The sequence below is a fragment of the Ctenopharyngodon idella genome, chromosome 3 (genome assembly GCF_019924925.1).
Source record: "Ctenopharyngodon idella isolate HZGC_01 chromosome 3, HZGC01, whole genome shotgun sequence".
NCBI lineage: Eukaryota > Metazoa > Chordata > Actinopteri > Cypriniformes > Xenocyprididae > Ctenopharyngodon > Ctenopharyngodon idella.
The window spans coordinates 33,882,759-33,902,303 of record NC_067222.1 but is presented as its reverse complement, the minus strand read 5'-3'; the positions used below and the strand labels follow the sequence as shown (position 1 = coordinate 33,902,303).

Here is a 19,545-nt window from a genome sequence, read left to right as displayed (position 1 = left end):
CCCTCGTTTGTGAAGCAGTCTGGCGTAAAATGACAGCATGGCAACAACACTCTACTACAACAACTCTTCCTCTTATCTAAAACAGCCCAACATGGCCTCACCCCCTTTGTTGCCTGTTCTCAGGGCCAGGGTTTATGTAAATTTTAGGGTTAGTGATGTCACTAACCCAGGAAGAAGCTCGTTGTAGTTCCTACCAGCCGTTTGTTGTAGTCCTTAAACAGAGAATTTTTCAAAAGAAAATATCTCCCTTTGCATTGAACTTTGAGCGTCGTCACTTTGTTTTTTAACTAAAGTTAAAAAAGTGAAATAATAATCAACCACCCCCTTTAAGATAAAACAAAACTACTGCTGTCCAAACTATGCATGATTATATTAATAGTTGAATTTTATGATTTATATTTAGCATTCTTTTTTTTCCTGCCTTTCTGTGACCTTATCAGAATGGAAGTGTGACCCATTTTTGATTGTAACCAGTTAGAGAATATCTGGAGTAATTAGAGTAACAACTAATGTCTGCTGATGGCAGTATTTCTGTTGCAGTGCATGCTGGTTAACTCCTTGTGCTGCTGTAGCTGTGATCACCTATGGGTAGTTCAGTATTAGATAGATATTTTCTGTAGTTTATTTGAAAGCCTGATTCCTTCCAGTTGCTAGAGCAGGTGTTGTCATTAACTGTAGCTGTACTTGTTGTTCTGCTACCTGTAGTTTGTATAACAGTTGGTGGAGTGGTAGGCATGTTGCCATGGGTTGTGGGTGTTGTGGGTGAGGGGCAAGACACGTCATCTCACCAAACCACTGCCAGATGGCTCCTCTTCCTCTTCTTCCTCGCCTGTAACCACGGAAACCTACCCACCAGCCCATCTGTGAGGCTGCCCCACCCGTTCCTCCTTCCGTGCTCCGCTCCCAATGGGCAACCATGAGGGACTGAGAAAGACACAGAGAGCCGGAGGGAATGAGAATAAGAAGGAGATTTAGAGTGGCCTCCTGGGGACTCAGGCTCTGTTAAGTCTTTCCACATAGATTGACAGACACTTCTCTGATCCCAGAAGGGGAATTTTGTACATGGTGGTTAACTTTGGCAGAAAAAAAAAAAAAAAAAAAGGATCTTTCTCCAGTGACAGCCATTTAAATCAATTTTATTTTATTTTATTTATATTTTTTTGGATTGTTTTATTTTATAAATACCTTTTTTATTTCATTTTATTTTATTTTATTTAAGGGGATCCTGCTCTAGTCAAGAGACTTAAATGAAGACCTCCCTGTTTATTGCCTTTTACCCAACATAACAGAAAATAGAAAACTTTCTGCAATAGATTAAAATAAAAATAAAAGCACAAAATATTTTTAGTCACTTTTGCTGTTTGTGTTACCCTTCAACTTCAGTATCTTCTCATGAGGCATTCATGTATAGCATTTTGGAGTCTCTGAGCCAAAGTCAATAAAACCGGATCAATGGAGGAAACATTCTCTGTCCAGAAACAAATGAGCAAACACAAAAAGTAAAACACAATGCCCTCATCCTGGATAAAACAACATCAGCCAAACACACCAATGACTCATCGTTTCCACTGAAAATGTTTCCACTGCAAATGTGCAACATGTGACTTGCTGACGCTGATGGCAATTCCTGAGTCTGTTTCTAAACTAATCTTCTCATTTAGTTGATATATGATGTTTATAAATAAGTGATTTATTTATAGCAGGAACAGCTGGAGAAACTCAAAGGTACAGTGGTATGGCAGAAGGCGGGGAATCTCTCAGGTCACAGGTCACCTCTACCTGGGATCAAACCTGGGAACTTTGTATTAGTAGTTAAAGTCTTAAAGGGATAGTTCAAATAGTAAATAATGACAGATTTCATTTTTGATTGAACTGTCCCTTTAAGAGCTTTAAGTTAGCCAGACCTATATGTCTACCTGAGTCTTATCGAGTGGACTCATAATAGTTCACTTCATAGGTTTGTTTGTGAGTAAACAAGAAAGGTGGCACAGAAAAAATGGTGAGCGAACAAATTTCTTATGCAGCAAACAACTTAAGTTTACTTTTTTTCTCCAATATTTGTTTTTTTTCCCCAGAGTGTATGACTCACTATGGCTTCATTGTGTTCAATTAAGATGTTCTTTTGTGCAAACAGGTTTATTAGAGTATTGTGCAAACCTGATGTTATCTGAGGTCACAAGCATTCTGCACACCCACTTTGCATCAGCTTTTTCCTATTTATAATTCCACCAGCTTTTTCATTTCATCTACATTTGCTCTGCCAATGCTTTTTCTAAGTTCACAGTGAGTCAGTCTGATCCAAGCTCCTTCTGTTGTGCTTGTTTTTAAAGATTGTAGCAGTGTTGTTGTTGTTAACTGAAACTATTAAAAATCCCTTTCGGTAATTGAAATAAAGTTGCAATAAAATAAAGTATAAATATTAGATGAAGAACTGAAGCTGAATATACCTTGGCATCTAACTAAAATAAACAATATTAAGTTGAAGTACTAAAATGAATAAAACTGAAATAAAAATTTAAATGAAATCTAGAAAATCAAATTAAAATGACAACAAAATTACTAAAATTTATAAAAATAAAAGCTAATTCAAATTAATAAATACTACACTGAAAAAAATGGCTTTGTAACAGTTTTTACTCAGAAATTGATAGATGCACAATTAATATTTACAAAGAAACGGCAAGTAACACATTGAATATAGAGGATATAATTGCTGCAATAGTTTATTAAATAAACACAAAGAAAATCCAAACAGGGAAGATGATGACAATATTCCAAACAGGGAAACAGTGTTGCCAATGTAGCTATTTTGTCACTAGATTTAGCGATTCCCTTGCCCCTTTTGAGACTTTTTTTTAAAAGCCTAGCAACAAGTCTAGCAACTTCTCGGACAAACCTTATCTAGATTCTTATCTCACTCATTGATCAATATTTATTTTTAAATAAATTAGTGAAATCGCCATTATGACATCATCTGGTCATATTTAGCGATGAGATTTAGCTACTTTCAATTGAAAGCAGTTGGTAACACTGCAGGGAAACATAAATCCAAACAGGAGAAGGAAGGAGACAATAATCCAACTTGGGAATGGAAACGCAACAGCTTTATAAGCATACATGTAGACAACTGAAACACAGGTGTATATACAGTCTGGATAACAAGAGGCTAACAAGGAACAGGTGTGTTTAATGAATCGTCATGGAAACAAACAAGGATAACTACAGAAACAAAGGCAAACAGGAACAAACCACAGGAACAAATGAACAGTGAACAAACATAACAATGGAAACAGAAAATACGCTTCAAAATAAAAGTCCTAGAACACAGAACACACAAAACACAGGGGAAATTGTGATAATTAAATGTGAAATTTTCAAGTAGAAAGACTGAAATAGTATTTTCTTGTAAAACATAATCCAATAATCTTTGTTTTATTTACAGCTTCGAAATATATTTTTTTACAGTGTATAATAGCATATAAATAACACTAAAATTACACTGGTTTGCATATTTAGATTAGGTTTGTGTTTGCATCCAGTCATTTCTCATAACAAATTCATTTTTATTCTAATGCACCGTGACCTTTCTCCTTCAGAGGTCAGCCAGAAAAACTGCAGAGTGATTTATTATGCAAATTTATGTGAGATTTATTCAGCTCTAATTATTAGACATTGTCTTACATGTTTACGTTTACATTATATTATTAGTGATGAAATGCGTGAAATGGATTTTGTGTGTTGAACAGTGAAAGAGTGTTTGAAGATAGTTTATATGCATACTATAATCACTAATTTGTATAGATTCACAGGACTAATTTAATTTAATTTCACCATCAAAAGCTTAATCAGGTTTTATCCTCAAGTTATACATCATTATGACATCATCATTATAAAGATTCAGCCTGCTGTAGCAAGCTTAACATCTGCCGCCTCACATCCAATGAAAGAATAGACTAATCATCCACTTTGATTTATCCATTTCACTTGTTTTAAATTAAATATATCACTTAATGGATGAGAAAATGATGCATGTCTAAATGGTATTAAGAAATCTCAAGGATTTTTAAAGGAATTATGAAGGCCTGAAATAAAAATTTAGTGCTCTTTTGTGTGTGCATTTAGGAAGTGGGCAGCATGGAGCGGGACCGCTTGTCTTTTTTGAGAGAACTTGAAAGTGGGTCGATTCTTCTGCCTGCTTCTTTGCTGTGAGGTAAAGAGATGAGTGAAGAAGCACGCGTAGTACTCCAACACGTCTGACCTGGCAGACCCTGTTATTTCAGCATGTAAAGAGAGAGAGAGAGTGAGAGGAAAAGAAGCAGAGAGAAACTTTGCTGCTTGTAACAATACTGTCAAAAATAAACCTGTTTTAATGCTAGACCTTCCTGCTCTTTGCTTGTATTATATAACAGTTAAATAACTAGAGATGCAGAACCTTGTGTGACTCAACTTGCATGAAACAAATGCTCATGTCTCTCTCCCTTCTGCTCTGTGCTTGCTTTCGTGAAGTTTGAGAAATTATCCTTGAAAGTGATCTGTGTAGATCTGTTTCAGGAAATTATTCTTTTTATATGCAAGGTTCAAGCTTATGAAGTGAAACTGATTAACTGAATCTAAGTTATGCAGGTGTGGGTAGGTTGATGTGTGTGTGTGTGTGTGTGTGTGTGTGTGTGTGTGTGTGTGTTCTTGTATACATGGTTTATGAGGACACAAATGTGTATAATGACATGGGTATTACAAAGTAAACATGGTTTATGAGGATACTTCCTGTGTCCTCGTAAACCAAATGGCTTAAAAAACATACTAAACAGTGTTTTTTTGAAATTCAAAAAATGCAGACAGTTTTCTGTGATGGGTAGGTTTAGGGGTAGGGGTAGTGTAGGGGGACAGAATATACAGTTTGTACAGTATAAAAACCATTACGTCAATGGAGAGTCCCTGTAATCCACATATATGTGTGTGTGTGTGTGTGTGTGTGTGTGTGTGTGTGTGTGTGTGAGTGAGAGAAAGAGAGAGAGAGAGAATGCAATAATTTCCTTCTGATTTTAGAGATTACTCTTTGCTAGCATTAAGCTGAAGCCTGAACTCAGCAGGCTTGTGACCTGTTTTGACCTGAACGCTACTGTCACATTTGCAGATCTGAATCCATCAATATTTTTTTCCTCTTTAATAGACCCAGACACATGATTCAGTAAGCTAATAGCTCTCTAAACTCAACAATAAATGAGGGTGTGTGAGTGCATGCGCACAGAACATGTTAAAATTAAAACATAAAATATTTACAATAGCAATTTAGTTTTTCTTTAATTAGAAACCCAAAGTTATGTATTGTTTCAGCTTCAGGTACCCTTTGGCTCAAGTCTGGTAGCAGACCTTTATAATTGAAAATTGATAGAAACAGGAACACAAGCTAATTTTGCAGATGTTTGCTTGCTTTCTGGTTTATGCATCTTAACTGACAGTAATTGTAAAAATCAAAGAAACAATAAGACATGTTCTGGAAGCATTTTGCAAGAATGCTAGCGAAGCCAGCCAGATCCCATCAAGAAGTACACATTATACAACAGTTAACATGTTTGTTGAATCAGTAGGTGGCGACAAATGACTGTCTTCATAAATGAGTCAGTGAATCACTCAATCGATTCATTCAAACACACTGCTTCATTCAGGATCAAATAGAGGGTGCTTCTCAATACTCAAATTGATTCTTCCTTGTATCCTTGCTCCTACATCCTCCAGCCTGTGACACTGAAACAGATCGTACTCAGCCATCTTGGAGGACATCTCAGTTCTCTAATTGCACCACGAGGAATGAGGAGTGAGGAAGCTTCATGAGTAGTCATTAGCGAGGATACACGGGTGTATCCTTCCCTCGCATCCTAAGGGGGTGGAGCTAAGACACAAGAAAAGGAAACAAGTATACGCAAATAAGAAATGAGAAGCACCCCAAGTGACTGCTTTCATAAGCGAGTCATTGAATCATTCACCCAGTTTGTCCGTTCGGACGCACCTTCATAAGTGAGCCACTGAATCATTCACTCAACAAATTCGTTCAAATACTATGATTTGTACAGGAATGAGACAAGTGACTCTTTTCATGAATCATTGAATCATTCACTCAACCAATTAGTTCAGAAACACTAATTAATTCACGAACAAATCACTACGACTGTGTTGATTGGAGACATGGAGCAGGTCGCACTTTATACTTGTTTGAAACCATTCGGCAATGTAAAAAGGTACAAAGTAACTGGCAATATGAAAGTTACTCAATATTAACTTCTTGTTCATTGAACTTTTGTATACAATCACACTGTCCATTGCGCTTTTGGTCTGAGCATATAACCTTGACTGTAATTAGGTCACAGATACAGTCTACTTTATTTAATTTATTATATTTCACATTTTCTTTGATTTTACATTCATTTACATCTCTGATCGACTGCTATCTGAAACTGCTCTACAGTAAAAGTGTTCTGCTAGACTGAAGATCTGTGGAGCAAAACTGTGAGCAGATGAAATGTTTCTCACAGCTCCTTTAATGGTGTCTCTGATGGTTTACTGAAGCATTTTAAAGATAACCCTTCCCCCCCACGCACACACTTATGTGTATTAAAATATTCATTTTTAGGTTTAAAAACTGCCTTTGTCTCATCAAACATTGACATTGTTAGCAGTCTTGTTATTGTAATTACTCGTGGGATGAGTCCCCACTGTGACTGAGAAAGAGAGACGGGGGATGGCGATCTCTTGTTTAGTTTAATTAAAAAGGCTGCTATTAACACCAGGGGAAGCAAACAAGCTGGTAATCCGCCCCAACCATGGTAAGTGAGTGTTTGTGTAATGGTATTGTGAACATCAAGGGCAAAACAAGATTGATTCTCAATCTCACTGTTTGAGTCTGATCAAATCCTTCAGGGCAGAGCTAAATATTGAACACTTCTCAAACATCTGATGTTTAAAACGGGGACATTGCATGGAACATATAGAGAAATGACCGTGTGCTGCTACTTTTGTTTGCTTTTCTCTGTTTGTGTATGTCTGTGAATGTGTTTCTGATTGTGTGACTCATCCATAATGGACTTGTTAGAGAAAGAGTTCTCAGTCAGTTTGATGGCCCCTAGGCAGTAATAGCAATTATACAACAGTGAGGAAAGGACTCTTTGCTCTGTCTGCAGCCACAGAAAGAGAGACAAATAGAGAGAGAGGAGTGATTGAACAGTTGCAGTGGTTTAATTTTGTTTAACAACATCTGACCAATGGCACCTCCTCCCATTGGATTGATTTGACATATCTTCTGGAATTAGATGATTTGTTGCTTTTTGTTGTTGTTGTTTCAACTAGTTATTCCCTGTACTGTATATCCACCAGACTAATTCACCCTGAATAAGTCATTACACTTGATAGGGCTCCATTTAGAATATGCCTTTGGCTTTTAAAAATAATTGCTATGTTTTGAATGTGAAATGTGCAGCATTTACAGTACCATTGGATTAAATTAGTTTAATTCAGTTAGTTCTTACTGTTCTTTCTGGTTGTGATGGCTAAAGCGAAAAGGGAATTTAAAGGGGACATCGGATGCAAAATTCACTTTTACATGGTGTTTGGACATGTATGTGTGTTGGCAGTGTGTCTACAAAACAACTCTATAATGATAAAAATCCACTCAGTGTTTTTTTTTTTTTTTAAGCCCCACAAATCATAAGCACTTTGTCAGATCAAGCCGTTCACAGATTCTTGGCAAAGTAACGTAAATTTGCACAGGCCCCTCCCACGACTCTTGATGGACACTGCCGTTTTAGCCCTGAGTGAGCTGTAAACAGTCCGTTTACAGACTTACATGTCAACTAACTCTCATTAGAGTATTAGTAGACTGTCTGCTTGATATCTGCTAACACTTTATTGTGATGGTTGCCAAACACAGTCTACTGACTATAAGTTACTTTGCAACTACATGTCGACTTATTCTATGAACCTTGACCCCTTTTCTATTTACTATACTCTAATTTTGATGATCCCCTTTAGACATTTTGTTGACTATAAGTAACGTTGCACATATGTCAACTAACTCTCATTAGAGTATAGTAGATAATTGAATAAGGATAGTAGAATATGGGGTTAAGGTTAGTAGAATAAGTGAAACCAATAAAACTTAAAAAAAATGAATATTTTATTGCATGTTATGTGACCATTAATTAACATCACAGAACCATTACCATGCAAATGTGTTGTTTAATTATTGAATTATTAACTAAAAATCTCAGGGTAAATATATAAGTATTAGTGTAATCTGGGATACACAGTTATTTTTGATGGAGAAATACTTTTTTGGCCCACAAAGTGTGTAGTTAGTGCCTCTGCCAGCGGGAGTTAATGGTGTCATAATAAACAACAAAACTTTGACATCTTGGGGGACTCTAATGAGACAGAAATGACACATTTCACCTTTGAAAAGGTTCTTGGTGAAAAGCCAGTGCTGTTGTTGAGCAGCCAAACTCTAGAGGCCACTGTAAAACGGGCTGTTGCTTTTGTGTGTGTGCTGAAACACTGATAAACAACAGCCTCCGATGTTTAGTACTGGCTTTGTGTGTTTGAAGCATAAAGGTGGGAAGGGCTGTTTAAGGCCATTTTGATGCTGTAGGCAGAATTCCTGGATTTCCGCTTCAATCGTGATCCATGGGGCTATCAGCTGATAATGCCTTAGGCAACTGCCTATGCCTAGAAATTGGTTTTAAGCAAGTCTGTAAGTGTGTACTCAAGAAACAAATGTCTTTGTATAAATTTGTAGTATTTATGTCTTGTATTACAAAATTAAATGGTAAAAATAAAAACAGATAGGAAAAGTGTTTCCTATAGCCAATGTTGAATTGATAAGTTGAGCCATTTTGTGATCTTTGGCAGTGATTTCAGTTAATTCTGAGAAACTGATGGTATACTGTAAATATAATGGTTTTCAAAAACAAATAATTTTCAGCTAAACAAACTTTAGGCTAATTGCATTTAATTGAATTAATGTTAACACTTCATACCTTCAAACCTGTTTGCCCTAAACAATCATATATAAACACACAAACACTACTCAAGTTTAGGAGCAGTATGATTTTTAATCTTTTTGAAAGAAGTCCCCTATGATCACCAAGGCTGAATTTATTTGATCAAATATACAGTAAAAACAGTGAATATTGTGAAACATGATTACTATTTCAAATAACTGTTTTAAAATGTAATTTATTCCTGTGATGCAAAGCTAAATTTTCAGCATCATTACTCCAGTCTTCAGTGTCACATGATCCTTCAGAAATCATTCTAATATACTGATTTGATGCTCAAGAAACATTTTTTCTATTATTATCAATGTTGAAAACAGTTGTGCTGCTTAATATTTTTGTGAAAACCATGTTACATTTTTTTCAGTCTTGATTAATATTTTTTATTTATCTAATTTGGTAAATAGAACAGCATTTATTTGAAAAATAAATCTTTTGTAACATTTCAAATGTTTTTACTGTCACGTTTGATCAATTTAAAGGAACACTCCACTTTTTTTGAAAATAGGCTCATTTTCCAACTCCCCTAAAGTTAAACAGTTGAGTTTTACCGTTTTCGAATCCATTCAGCCGATCTCCGGGTCTGGCTGTACCAATTTTAGCATAGCTTAGCATAGTTCATTGAATCTGATTAGACCGTTAGCATCTCGCTCAAAAATGACCAAAGAGTTTCAATATTTTTCCTATTTAAACTTGACTCTTCTGTAGTTACATCGTGTACTAAGACCGACGGAAAATGAAAAGTTGCTGTTTTCTAGGCCGATATGGCTAGAAACTATACTCTCATTCCAGCGTAATAATCAAGGAACTCTGCTGGTCTGCGGTCTAGAAAACAGCAACTTTTCATTTTCCGCTGGTCTTAGTACACGATGTAACTACAGAAGAGTCAAATTTTAAATAGGAAACATATCAAAACTCTTTGGTCATTTTTGAGCGAGATGCTAACGGTCTAATCAGATTCAATGAACTATGCTAAGCTATGCTAAAATTGGTACAGCCAGACCCGGAGATCGGCTGAATGGATTCGAAAACGGTAAAACTCAACTGTTTAACTTTAGGGGAGTTGGAAAATGAGCCTATTTTCAAAAAAAGTGGAGTGTTCCTTTAATGCATACTTGCCTAAATATTAAACAATAAATATTCCTTAAAAATCTTACTGAGCCTTTAAACTATATAAATATATATGTTCAATCCAGCCACAGTCAAAGTATGTCAGGACTACCACTGCTGCCCTCTGTCCTCTGCCTCCACATCATTCATAAGGCCCACCTCCTCCTCTCACCTCTCCATATGCTTCTGATTGGCTCCCAGGTGAGCAGAAGGCAGCTTGTCACCCTTATGGCAGCATGTGTGTGTTTCGGCTGTGGTTTAAGGGACAGCCAGGGGGGAGATGAGAAGGGAGGCATTAAAAGATGTATGTTTAAGTTGCTAAAATTAAAGTACTGTTTGTGTGTTTTAATGCAAAGAGTGTAGCCTTAGTTGTTACTGCTGGTTCTTCACTGTCCACTCTCCTAGAATGTGCCAGGAATTTTCTCTTCCCTCATTGGTCACCTGTTTCACAGGTGTATTTTGAATGAATGAATGCTTGCAGCTGTTGCCACACAGTTCCACTTAATTACTCATGCACTCTTACTAAAATCATTTTCTTCTGTTAACATGCTAGTGTTGCCACTATGATGCAGATCATAAAAAAACAATCGCTCTTCTTATTTTTCAGCTGCAAAATTATTGTACTTCAATTACAATCTGTAAAAATGCTATACGCTAATAACCTGTTAATTTCTTAATGGTAAGTTCTCTTAATATATACAGTGAAAAAAATGGAAATTTCATGTAATTTTACAATGTAATTTTAACTGCAAAAGATCAAATAATTGACAAGTAGTCTGTTTCAACATTCCCGAAATTCCGTGTTCATTGTAATAACTGTTTCTTCTTAGAAAACATTGCCATATTCATTCATGGTACGCCAATTATTTATATTATTTATATTATTATTATTATGATGATATTGTTTATTTGCTCTATAACAAGCAAACTGGCCATAAACAAAAATATCTAGCCATTTAAATTAGAGGTAACCACTGCATTTTAATCACAATCCAAACAAAGATGCTACACACATTGCATGAGCAGTTGTTTTTGATTTTAATTAGATTTAATTTCAAGATTTAAAGCAAAAACAGAACGGCCTGACTTTATCTTTGTGAAATTATATTCTACACACACAAAAAAGCATGAAACAAAAACAGCAGACAGGCTGAATGAGGTTCCACTTATGGAAGAGAAGTGATACAGCGTTTCCTTGGTTACCGCTGTAAACAAAGCAGCACTGCGCTTATAAATAGCTACTTTATTCGGAGGTAAGAGGAAAATAAAATGCCATTGCCATCTAAACTTTTCTGAAGACAGTAAGTTCCCTCCAGAGATACATTCATATAACCCCTCACCCCTAATTGAATATGTATATTTTCTTCCTATATTTCAAGCATCGTGAACAGTGAGCTGCTCTGTCTGCTACAGAATTTTCTCCTCTTCGCGTCCGTCTTCAGCGTCTCTGGCCTCTGTTAACAGCCATTTACAGACTCAGACATGATCTGGGCTATTTACCTTTATCACTGTCCCAGTAGCTCCCGAAAAGTAACAGAAAAATAAATACAAAAATACAGTACAAGGACTGGAGAAATGTAATGTATTTTTGTACTCATATTTCTGTTATTTTTGGGAGCTACTGGGACAGTGATAAAGATCTACAAGTCGATTGCGATCGACAGATTGGCGACCACTGCTCTAGAGTTTCATGACTGAACTAGATATTTTCCTCAGCTTGTGGAAAAACTCCTTGTGATGAGATTTGATTGTAGATGTACTTAGTACTTCAGTAGGTTGGTATATTAGCATTACACCTGTTAATAAAATATATCAGTAAATCTTAAAAGGTTGCTTCTATATTTTTACAGCACATTTCTGACAACCACAGCTGCCTGTTTTTCATAAATTTCACTGTTTTTTTTTTTAACCAGTGTAGTTTTGTAGCGATTGTAAAGATGGGACTGAAGCCATTATATTTGGAAGTTCTGTGATTAAAACAAGGTTTCTTCAATAAATATGCAGTAATAAAATGTTTTCCTATAAAGTTATCACAAAATTCACAAAGACACATATAGCACAAGTACTGTCTTTGCACACAGTAGTTCTTCATAACAGTGGGATAAAGATGGCTTTAGTGTTTTGTTAGCTTTCATTTTCTCTCCCTCACTCCTTCTTGCTCACTAAACATCATTGTTCTCTTGTACTTTTATGAAAAGGTCTTGCTAACACATTCTCAGGCTGTTATTTTGCATTGATTTTGCCTGTCATGGTAATTCTAGCTTGGCTTCTGATGGATGGAGGCAAACAACTTGTCTCCACTTCCGGCATTGTTTGCGCTCTCTCTCTCTTTCTCTGTGCCTGCGGCAGTTACCTGCTTTAGCACGTCAGATGGGCTGACTCTCTTTGCTGATGATATCTGCTTCCACAGGTCAAATCAATGCCCTCTCCTTCTTTAAACTCAAGACGGTTATTTTGCTACAGCATTTTGTCTTTATTAGGAGGATGAGTTAGCTGAGATTATATGATCTGAGATGAGAGAATGAGACAGCAGGGTGTAGTTTTCGTGGAATCAATGCTTCAAGGCTTTTGGCTTTATTGCATTAATCTGGTCCGTTGTGGTCTTAAATTCAGCCAAAGCGGTCCCCTTTGCAACTGCCGTACTTTAATGTAATACAGCTGAGAGCAGAGCTATATATAATTGTGTTATTTATCATACAAATTCACAATAGTAAATGTAAATATACTATATTTCTTGCATAGTAATCATACTTCAGTATATAAATATATTCAAAGGTTTGGGGTCAATAGGATTTTATTAAAGAAATTAATACTTTTATTCAGCAAGGACTAATGAGAAATGTTACTTGAGCAGCAAATCATCATATTAGACTGATTTCTGAAGGATCATGTGACACTGAAGACTGGAGTAATGATGCTGAAAATTCAGCTTTTCCATCACTTGAATTAAATTACATTTTACAATATAATCACATAGAAAACAGTTATTTTAAATTCTAATAACATTTTACACTATTACTGTTTTTACTCTACTTTTGGTTAAACTAAATACAGCCTTGGCAAGCATAAAAGGCATTTCAAAACATTTAAAAAAATCATACCAACCTCTTTTCAGGCTTGGAGGCCAAATAAATGCCAACTTCACCAACTTCAAAACCAGCTAAGACAAACCATCAAACCTCTATTAGCTGGGTTTTATTAGTGCAGTCACCAATATGCAAATGTTCTTTGAACAAAATACCAATGAACAACTTCAACACCGTGATACCACTCAATTATGCAGCCTGTTTGAGTGAATTGAACATGTCCTCCTTGCTTCCATTCAAAGCTCTTATTGCTAAAGCTAACACAGTTTAGTCACATTGTCAGGGTGTATTAGTGGTTAAAACTCCCTAAAGCAAGTATCATGGTAAGTCGGTATCAGTTCCTTCTGTCCTTCAACAGGCCGCTGTCTGAAAGATAATGCTCCTTCTCCTGAGAGTATAAGTGCTATTAAAGAATTCAATGCTAACAACATTAACCACAAGGTCATTCAATTTAGTCGTTCCTCAGGAGCACCGCTGCTGTCTATTACTCCAGAACAACCCTGATGTTTGTTTAAAGCACCAGGCTCTGCTTAACATACCAGCTGCTTTCAGATTCAATGCTTTAAATAATATGTGAATAATTCATTGGATGGTAATAGTGTTTTTAGCCCCAAGCTTCCTGAAAGGGGGTAAAGGGGCAATAGGGAGACCATGGTGACAGTTGAGATGTTGAATAGAGTGATTCAAATCCCATTGAGCTGGAAGTACATGATATGATATTTCTCAGAGAGAGAGAGAGAGAGAGAGAGAGAGACTTCGGGTCTTGATTTTCTTCATTCTGTTTTCTCCAGTTTAGAGTGGCACATATTTAAATTCAACATATTAAATGCCAGTTCATCACAAATAAATATTTTACAAGGGTTACTTTTTGAACCAAATTACATTCACAAAATTAAAAGAATATGAATAATCACAATTTGGCAAACTGGTGAATAATTTGTTGTTGCCACCTCATTGCACTATTTGCTGCTAGTGGCAGATATTTACACTACCGATCAAAAGGTTATTAAGATTTTTTTTTTTTTTTTTTTTTAGTAAAAATATATATTTTTTTAAAGAAATGCCAAATTTTATTTAGCAAAGATGAAAACTCTGTCATCATTTTCTCACCCTCATGTCGTTCCAAATCCGTAAGACTTTTGTTCTTCGGAACACAAATGAAGGTCTTTTTGATGAAATCTGAGACCTTTCTGGATTTGGTTTGGAATGACATTTCTGGTGTGGAACAACATGAGAGCGAGTAATTAATGACAGAATTTTCATTTTCGGGTGAACTAACCCTTTAAATTGACTAAAAGTGGCAGTTAAAACACTTGCAGACCTGCCAACATGTACGCATTTTGCGTTGCGGGTACGCATTTTGACCTCAAAGTACGCTGGTACGATTTGTCACTCTATAGACCTTATGCGCCAGAGAAACAAGCGGCCGCCATCTTTATAATATTGTCTTTGAACTTCCGTTTTTGCGGTAGCTCTGTATATTTCTCTGGCATCGCTGTTGAAGAATAATTAGCTGGTGAAGTAGATTTACCTGTTGTAGAGTTAATGAAAGTTATCGTGAGCATTGTAATGTTTAAAGCAGATGTCTTAAATGTTAGTCGACCGGGAAGATTTTAAAACGAGCAGTTCATTCATAAATACGTAAGTTCGCTGTGGAAATACAAACCGGAAGACAAAAGACAACGAGCGCAGTGCTAAAAAGGGGCGGAGCTACATAAGGTCTATACTACGCAAAAACCTGGCTCTGTGCACACGTAGTACTCAAATCCAGCAAAAGAAAGAGTTCGACCAATCATAGCGCTGGGTTCATTTCCCCAAATAGCAAGAGGGTATGATTGACAAATGCGTACGGCAACACAAAATCCCGCTCGATCTCCCTCCTTCCACTCCCGCCGTCTGACAGTGACTGAATTCTCAAGCGAGGACAGTACAGTAGTCACGGTACTTCTAACTTAAGGTAAACGGGTATAAAATGCTCAAGTAATGTTGAACAACAAATCTAAATAAAATTTAAATCGCTATATGGCTTAGTGATTATGAAAGTGCTGTGATTTGTGAATGACTGACAGGCGCGAGTCTGGGGTTTATTTATTTATTCTCAGTGTTCAGAAACGTAGCCTACATGTGTTGCGTTATTGTGTTAATACTAACTAAAGTACCTAATATGTTACATAGCCTACTTATATTGTATGAAAACTAGCACATTAGTTACTTATGCATTTAAAATTACCGTTGTCTCAGTGCTGCGCAAGCTCTCTGTCATACACCAACGCGCGCGCACAGAGAGGAAAGAACATTTTGAATTTTCCATCTGTGTTTTTAAGATTCGTTAAATAACGGACGCTTTAGTTAACACAACCCCTCGTTATATGTCGGACTAACTTCTACTTGATATTCTTGAATACTCGATAAGTTTTGCTCTTATTGGTCCTTTCTATTCATTGTCAACTGTTTTTTATGAATATGTTTGTATTGGCAAACCATTATTCAGCGAATATTTGTCTTGTTTATAATGTGCAATGATCAAATTAAAAGACAGCACGTTACAAATAGAAACCCTTTTTTTCTGTGGGATTTAGTATCATATTTGGATATTGGAATAATAAATTAAGTATTTTAAATGAATCACATGTAAACGCAATGCTTTTACTGTTTTCTAAGGGTTTCATAATTTTAGACTAGTTTTGTATAAGCACAAATTATGCAATGTAATATTAATCATGAATTGAAAAAATGCTTTTGAGCAGGTGTAGTGACATTTTTGAATTGGGTCAAATTAAAAAAACCTTAACAGTCAAAATTAGATTTACGAAGATAGGTGTGTGTGTGTGTGTGTGTGTGTGTGTTTTGTGTATTCTCAAAAATGCGATGAAAGGATGAAAATTTTAATATATGTTAAAATGGAAAAAAAAGGTATTTTATATTTTAATAACATTTCACACTTTGTTTTTTTTTTTTTTTTTAATCAAATACATACTTCTTTTAAAAACATTAAAAATTCTTACCGACCCCATACGTTTGAACAGTAGTGTATATATTTGCTAACAGTTTGTCATAGGGCTGTTTGGCGGATATTTACCATATATTTGGAAAGGGTTTAGCATAGAACAATTAATGGTGGCAAATTGCAGAAAAGCGGAAAAACCATACAGTAATTTATTATTTTGTGAATTGTGGAATGGATTGATAAGTTAATTAATGAATCTATAAAGTCACGATGAATAAATGAATGAAAATACGAACAGACAAATCAATGAAGATATAGCATACCACTCTGATATATCAAATGAAGGCACATGCAGCTGTCAGTAGTTTTGTTATGCTCGGTGCATTAATGTAATCTGGCCTCAGGGTTTTTAATGCAGTATTTCATCACCAGGGGCTAGATTTGAACCCACTAAAACATTCAGGTACTTCATGAACATTTTATTAGCAAAATTACTCCACACAAGCAATCAGGACCAATACTTTTCTTACCTCACTCCCTGCTGGAAACTTTTACGACTTTCCAACACACACAAACACCAAACATCATCAAAAACATATACGCTCAATCATTTTAAGATGTATATACTAATGTTTTCTCATGAGAGGTTATAAGGTTTGAATCTGAGGAAGTAAGTGAAGGAACAAAGAGGAAGTAAGTGAAGGAGGAATGGTTGATCAATTTCAATGTAGTGTTTGTGTGGGTGTGTGTATTTGTTTGTTTAGGCTTTCAGGAATCTGACGTTGAGACTCATAAATTCTTGACATAAGGTGCTTGGGAAGGTTTTTGCTTGGAACACTGTCTTATTGAGGATGTTTACCGAAAGCTTCTGTTTACACAAAAAAAAAAAAAAAAAAAAAAAAAAAAACCACCAGCAATGAAAAACACTTTTTCTATAGGGGAATTGTGCCTTGGTGTAAGATTTCATTTTTTTTTTCTTTTTTCTTTTTGGTATTATTGACTGAACAATATTCCTTATTCCTTTTGTATAATACAAGAGAGAGATGATTTAGGAATCAGTTCTAGCCAACAGCACCAAAGGCAATTACTGTGCATGTGTATGAAAGAGAGATAAAGGGAATGTAAGAGAGCACAAAAGATAAAGAGAATGAGGAGCTTAACTATGGTCGATGTTCTTTTTTTTCAGCTAATGTTGGGGCCTGCTTTCCGAAGCAAGGTAACCACACCAGCCACTCCCATATCTCCTCATGTCGGCCTGCCTTTGGCCAATCAGGTTGGCCTGTCATTTTGTTCCAAATGATTTTGTCAGTTGTACTGTATGTCAAAGTCTTGTCTCTGCATACTGCCTGACCTCAACGAATGGGTGTTGTCTGCGTGCCATGTGCGTTAGCTGCTGTTTTAGGCCATCTTTATGAGCGAGAACAAGAAATTGCAGAGGGAAGTTAAATTAAATGTGCATTAGGTTGTGCCTCTTTTACTTGGAGGCAGTTTGGGAGTGTGTACTGTATGCATATGTGTGCGGTTCTGTCAGAAGCATCATGCACATTCAAAAAGAGGGGGCACATAAACCAAGGTTTGGCTGGTTAGCATGGTTTAGCTGTAACTAAACCGTCTAACTGCATCTTTCTTCACTGACGGCCATTCAGAAGTATCTGTAGATTCTGATATCAAACATATAAATCACAAATATTTCACTATATACAGTATCATAATAGTTTTTGGCCAGTAAAAGTTTTCTAACAGATAGCTTTCGTCTTATGTCACCTGTATGTATTTTTTTTTCATCATACACGACTTAACTGAATGATTAAAGCGTTAGTTCACCTAAAAATGAAAATTCCCTCATTTACTCCCTCTCATGTTGTTCCAAACCCATAAGATGTTTATCTTTAGAACACAAATGAAGATATTTTCAATATTCATTCATAATCTTTGTCCATCCATTGAAAGTCCACACAACCAAAACGTTCACACATAAAAAAGTATGAAAAGACATTGTAAAAGTAATCCATATGAATGCAGTTTAATCTAAGTTGTCTGAGAAAACATGATCGCTTTATATGATGAGCACATTTAATTTCACATATAAACATTGATCAGCACACATACTGCACATAGAGCACATCAAATATGTGACCCTGGACCACAAAACCAGTCATAAGTCACACAGGTATATTTGTAGCAATAGCCAACAATACATTGTTTGGGTCAAAATTATCGTTTTTTCTTTAATGCCAGAAATCATTAGGATATTAAGTAAAGATCATGTTCCATGAAGATAATTTGTAAATTTCCTACTGTAAATATATCAAAAAATGTATTTTTGTGAGTGGATATGCATTGCTAAGGACTTTATTTGGCCAACTTTAAAAGCAATTTTCTCAATATTTTGATTTTTTTTTTGCACCCTCAAATTCCAGATTTTCAAATAGTTATCTCGGCCAAATATTGTCCTATCCTAACAAATTTATTGATCATTATAACAGATGATGTATAAATCTCAATTTCAAAAAATTGACCCTTATGACTGGTTTTGTGGTCCAAGGTCACATATGGTAAACACATGCACAAGGTTTGTTTGACTACTTTTGCAATGTATACATTTTTGATGTGTGAATGTTTTGTTTGCTTTTTAAAAGAGGGACAGAAATATCTTCATTGTGTTTTAAAGATGAACAAAAGTCATATGGTTTTGAAATGACATGAGTGTGTGTAAACGATGACACAAGTTTCTTTTTTTTTTTCCTTTTTTTTTGGTGAACTGTCCTTTTAAGTTGTTAAAAAAAAGTGCTTAAAAGTTGTTGGTTTATTTCTCCCTCTGGTCATGTCTTATCTGGTCTAGGGCACAAAGTGAGCCAGAACTGCCACCGGTGCCCCCTCAAAAAAATTGTACATGACGCCCCTGACCTGTGTAGCTAAGTTTTTCAATGCCTTTCTCTCCCAGCTTATATGAACATATTTTTCATGTGTGTATATTGTGCATGCGAAGGTATGTGCGTTTGGGGGTTGTGATCCAACATGTGTCCTCAGAAAGCAAGAAACGCCACTTCAGATGACAGAGGCAAACCGACAGGCAAAGCAAAATGTAATCTCCTACAGAGAAATTTTGTCTCCATTCTTTTCTCTGATCTATAGCTCAGCGCTTTTACTTTTTTCTTAGTTCCCTCTTTTCGACTAAACCTGAGATCAATAGCTCTGCAGGGAGCAGCCACTCGCTCTTGTGCTCTTTTCTGTTGTAATAAGTCTAACATCTCATCCCATTTCTCTCTCTTCCTCCCCTTCACCCCATTCTCCTCCACCATCTGTCTGTCTGCGAATGCATTTGCGCTGTTGCATGCGTGCGTGTGGTCGTGCATGA

The 19,545-nt window shown here is 36.0% G+C and overlaps 1 protein-coding gene across 25 annotated transcripts in view; it reads left to right on the top strand.

Annotated features, from left to right (window-relative positions):
- Window positions 1-19,545, top strand: part of srcin1a (SRC kinase signaling inhibitor 1a) — a 118,358-nt gene that overhangs the window by 42,231 nt on the left and 56,582 nt on the right. For 17 of the 25 annotated variants that reach the window (XM_051885424.1, XM_051885453.1, XM_051885427.1 and 14 more), the window contains exon 2: window positions 17,374-17,460. The exons of 4 other annotated variants lie outside the window; for them this stretch is intronic. In XM_051885424.1, the coding sequence (XP_051741384.1) occupies window positions 17,374-17,460 (87 nt within the window). Of the gene's footprint in view, window positions 1-17,373; window positions 17,461-19,176; window positions 19,273-19,545 lie in introns of all 25 variants that reach the window. 4 more of the 25 variants (XM_051885434.1, XM_051885431.1, XM_051885443.1 and 1 more) reach the window with 2 other exon arrangements.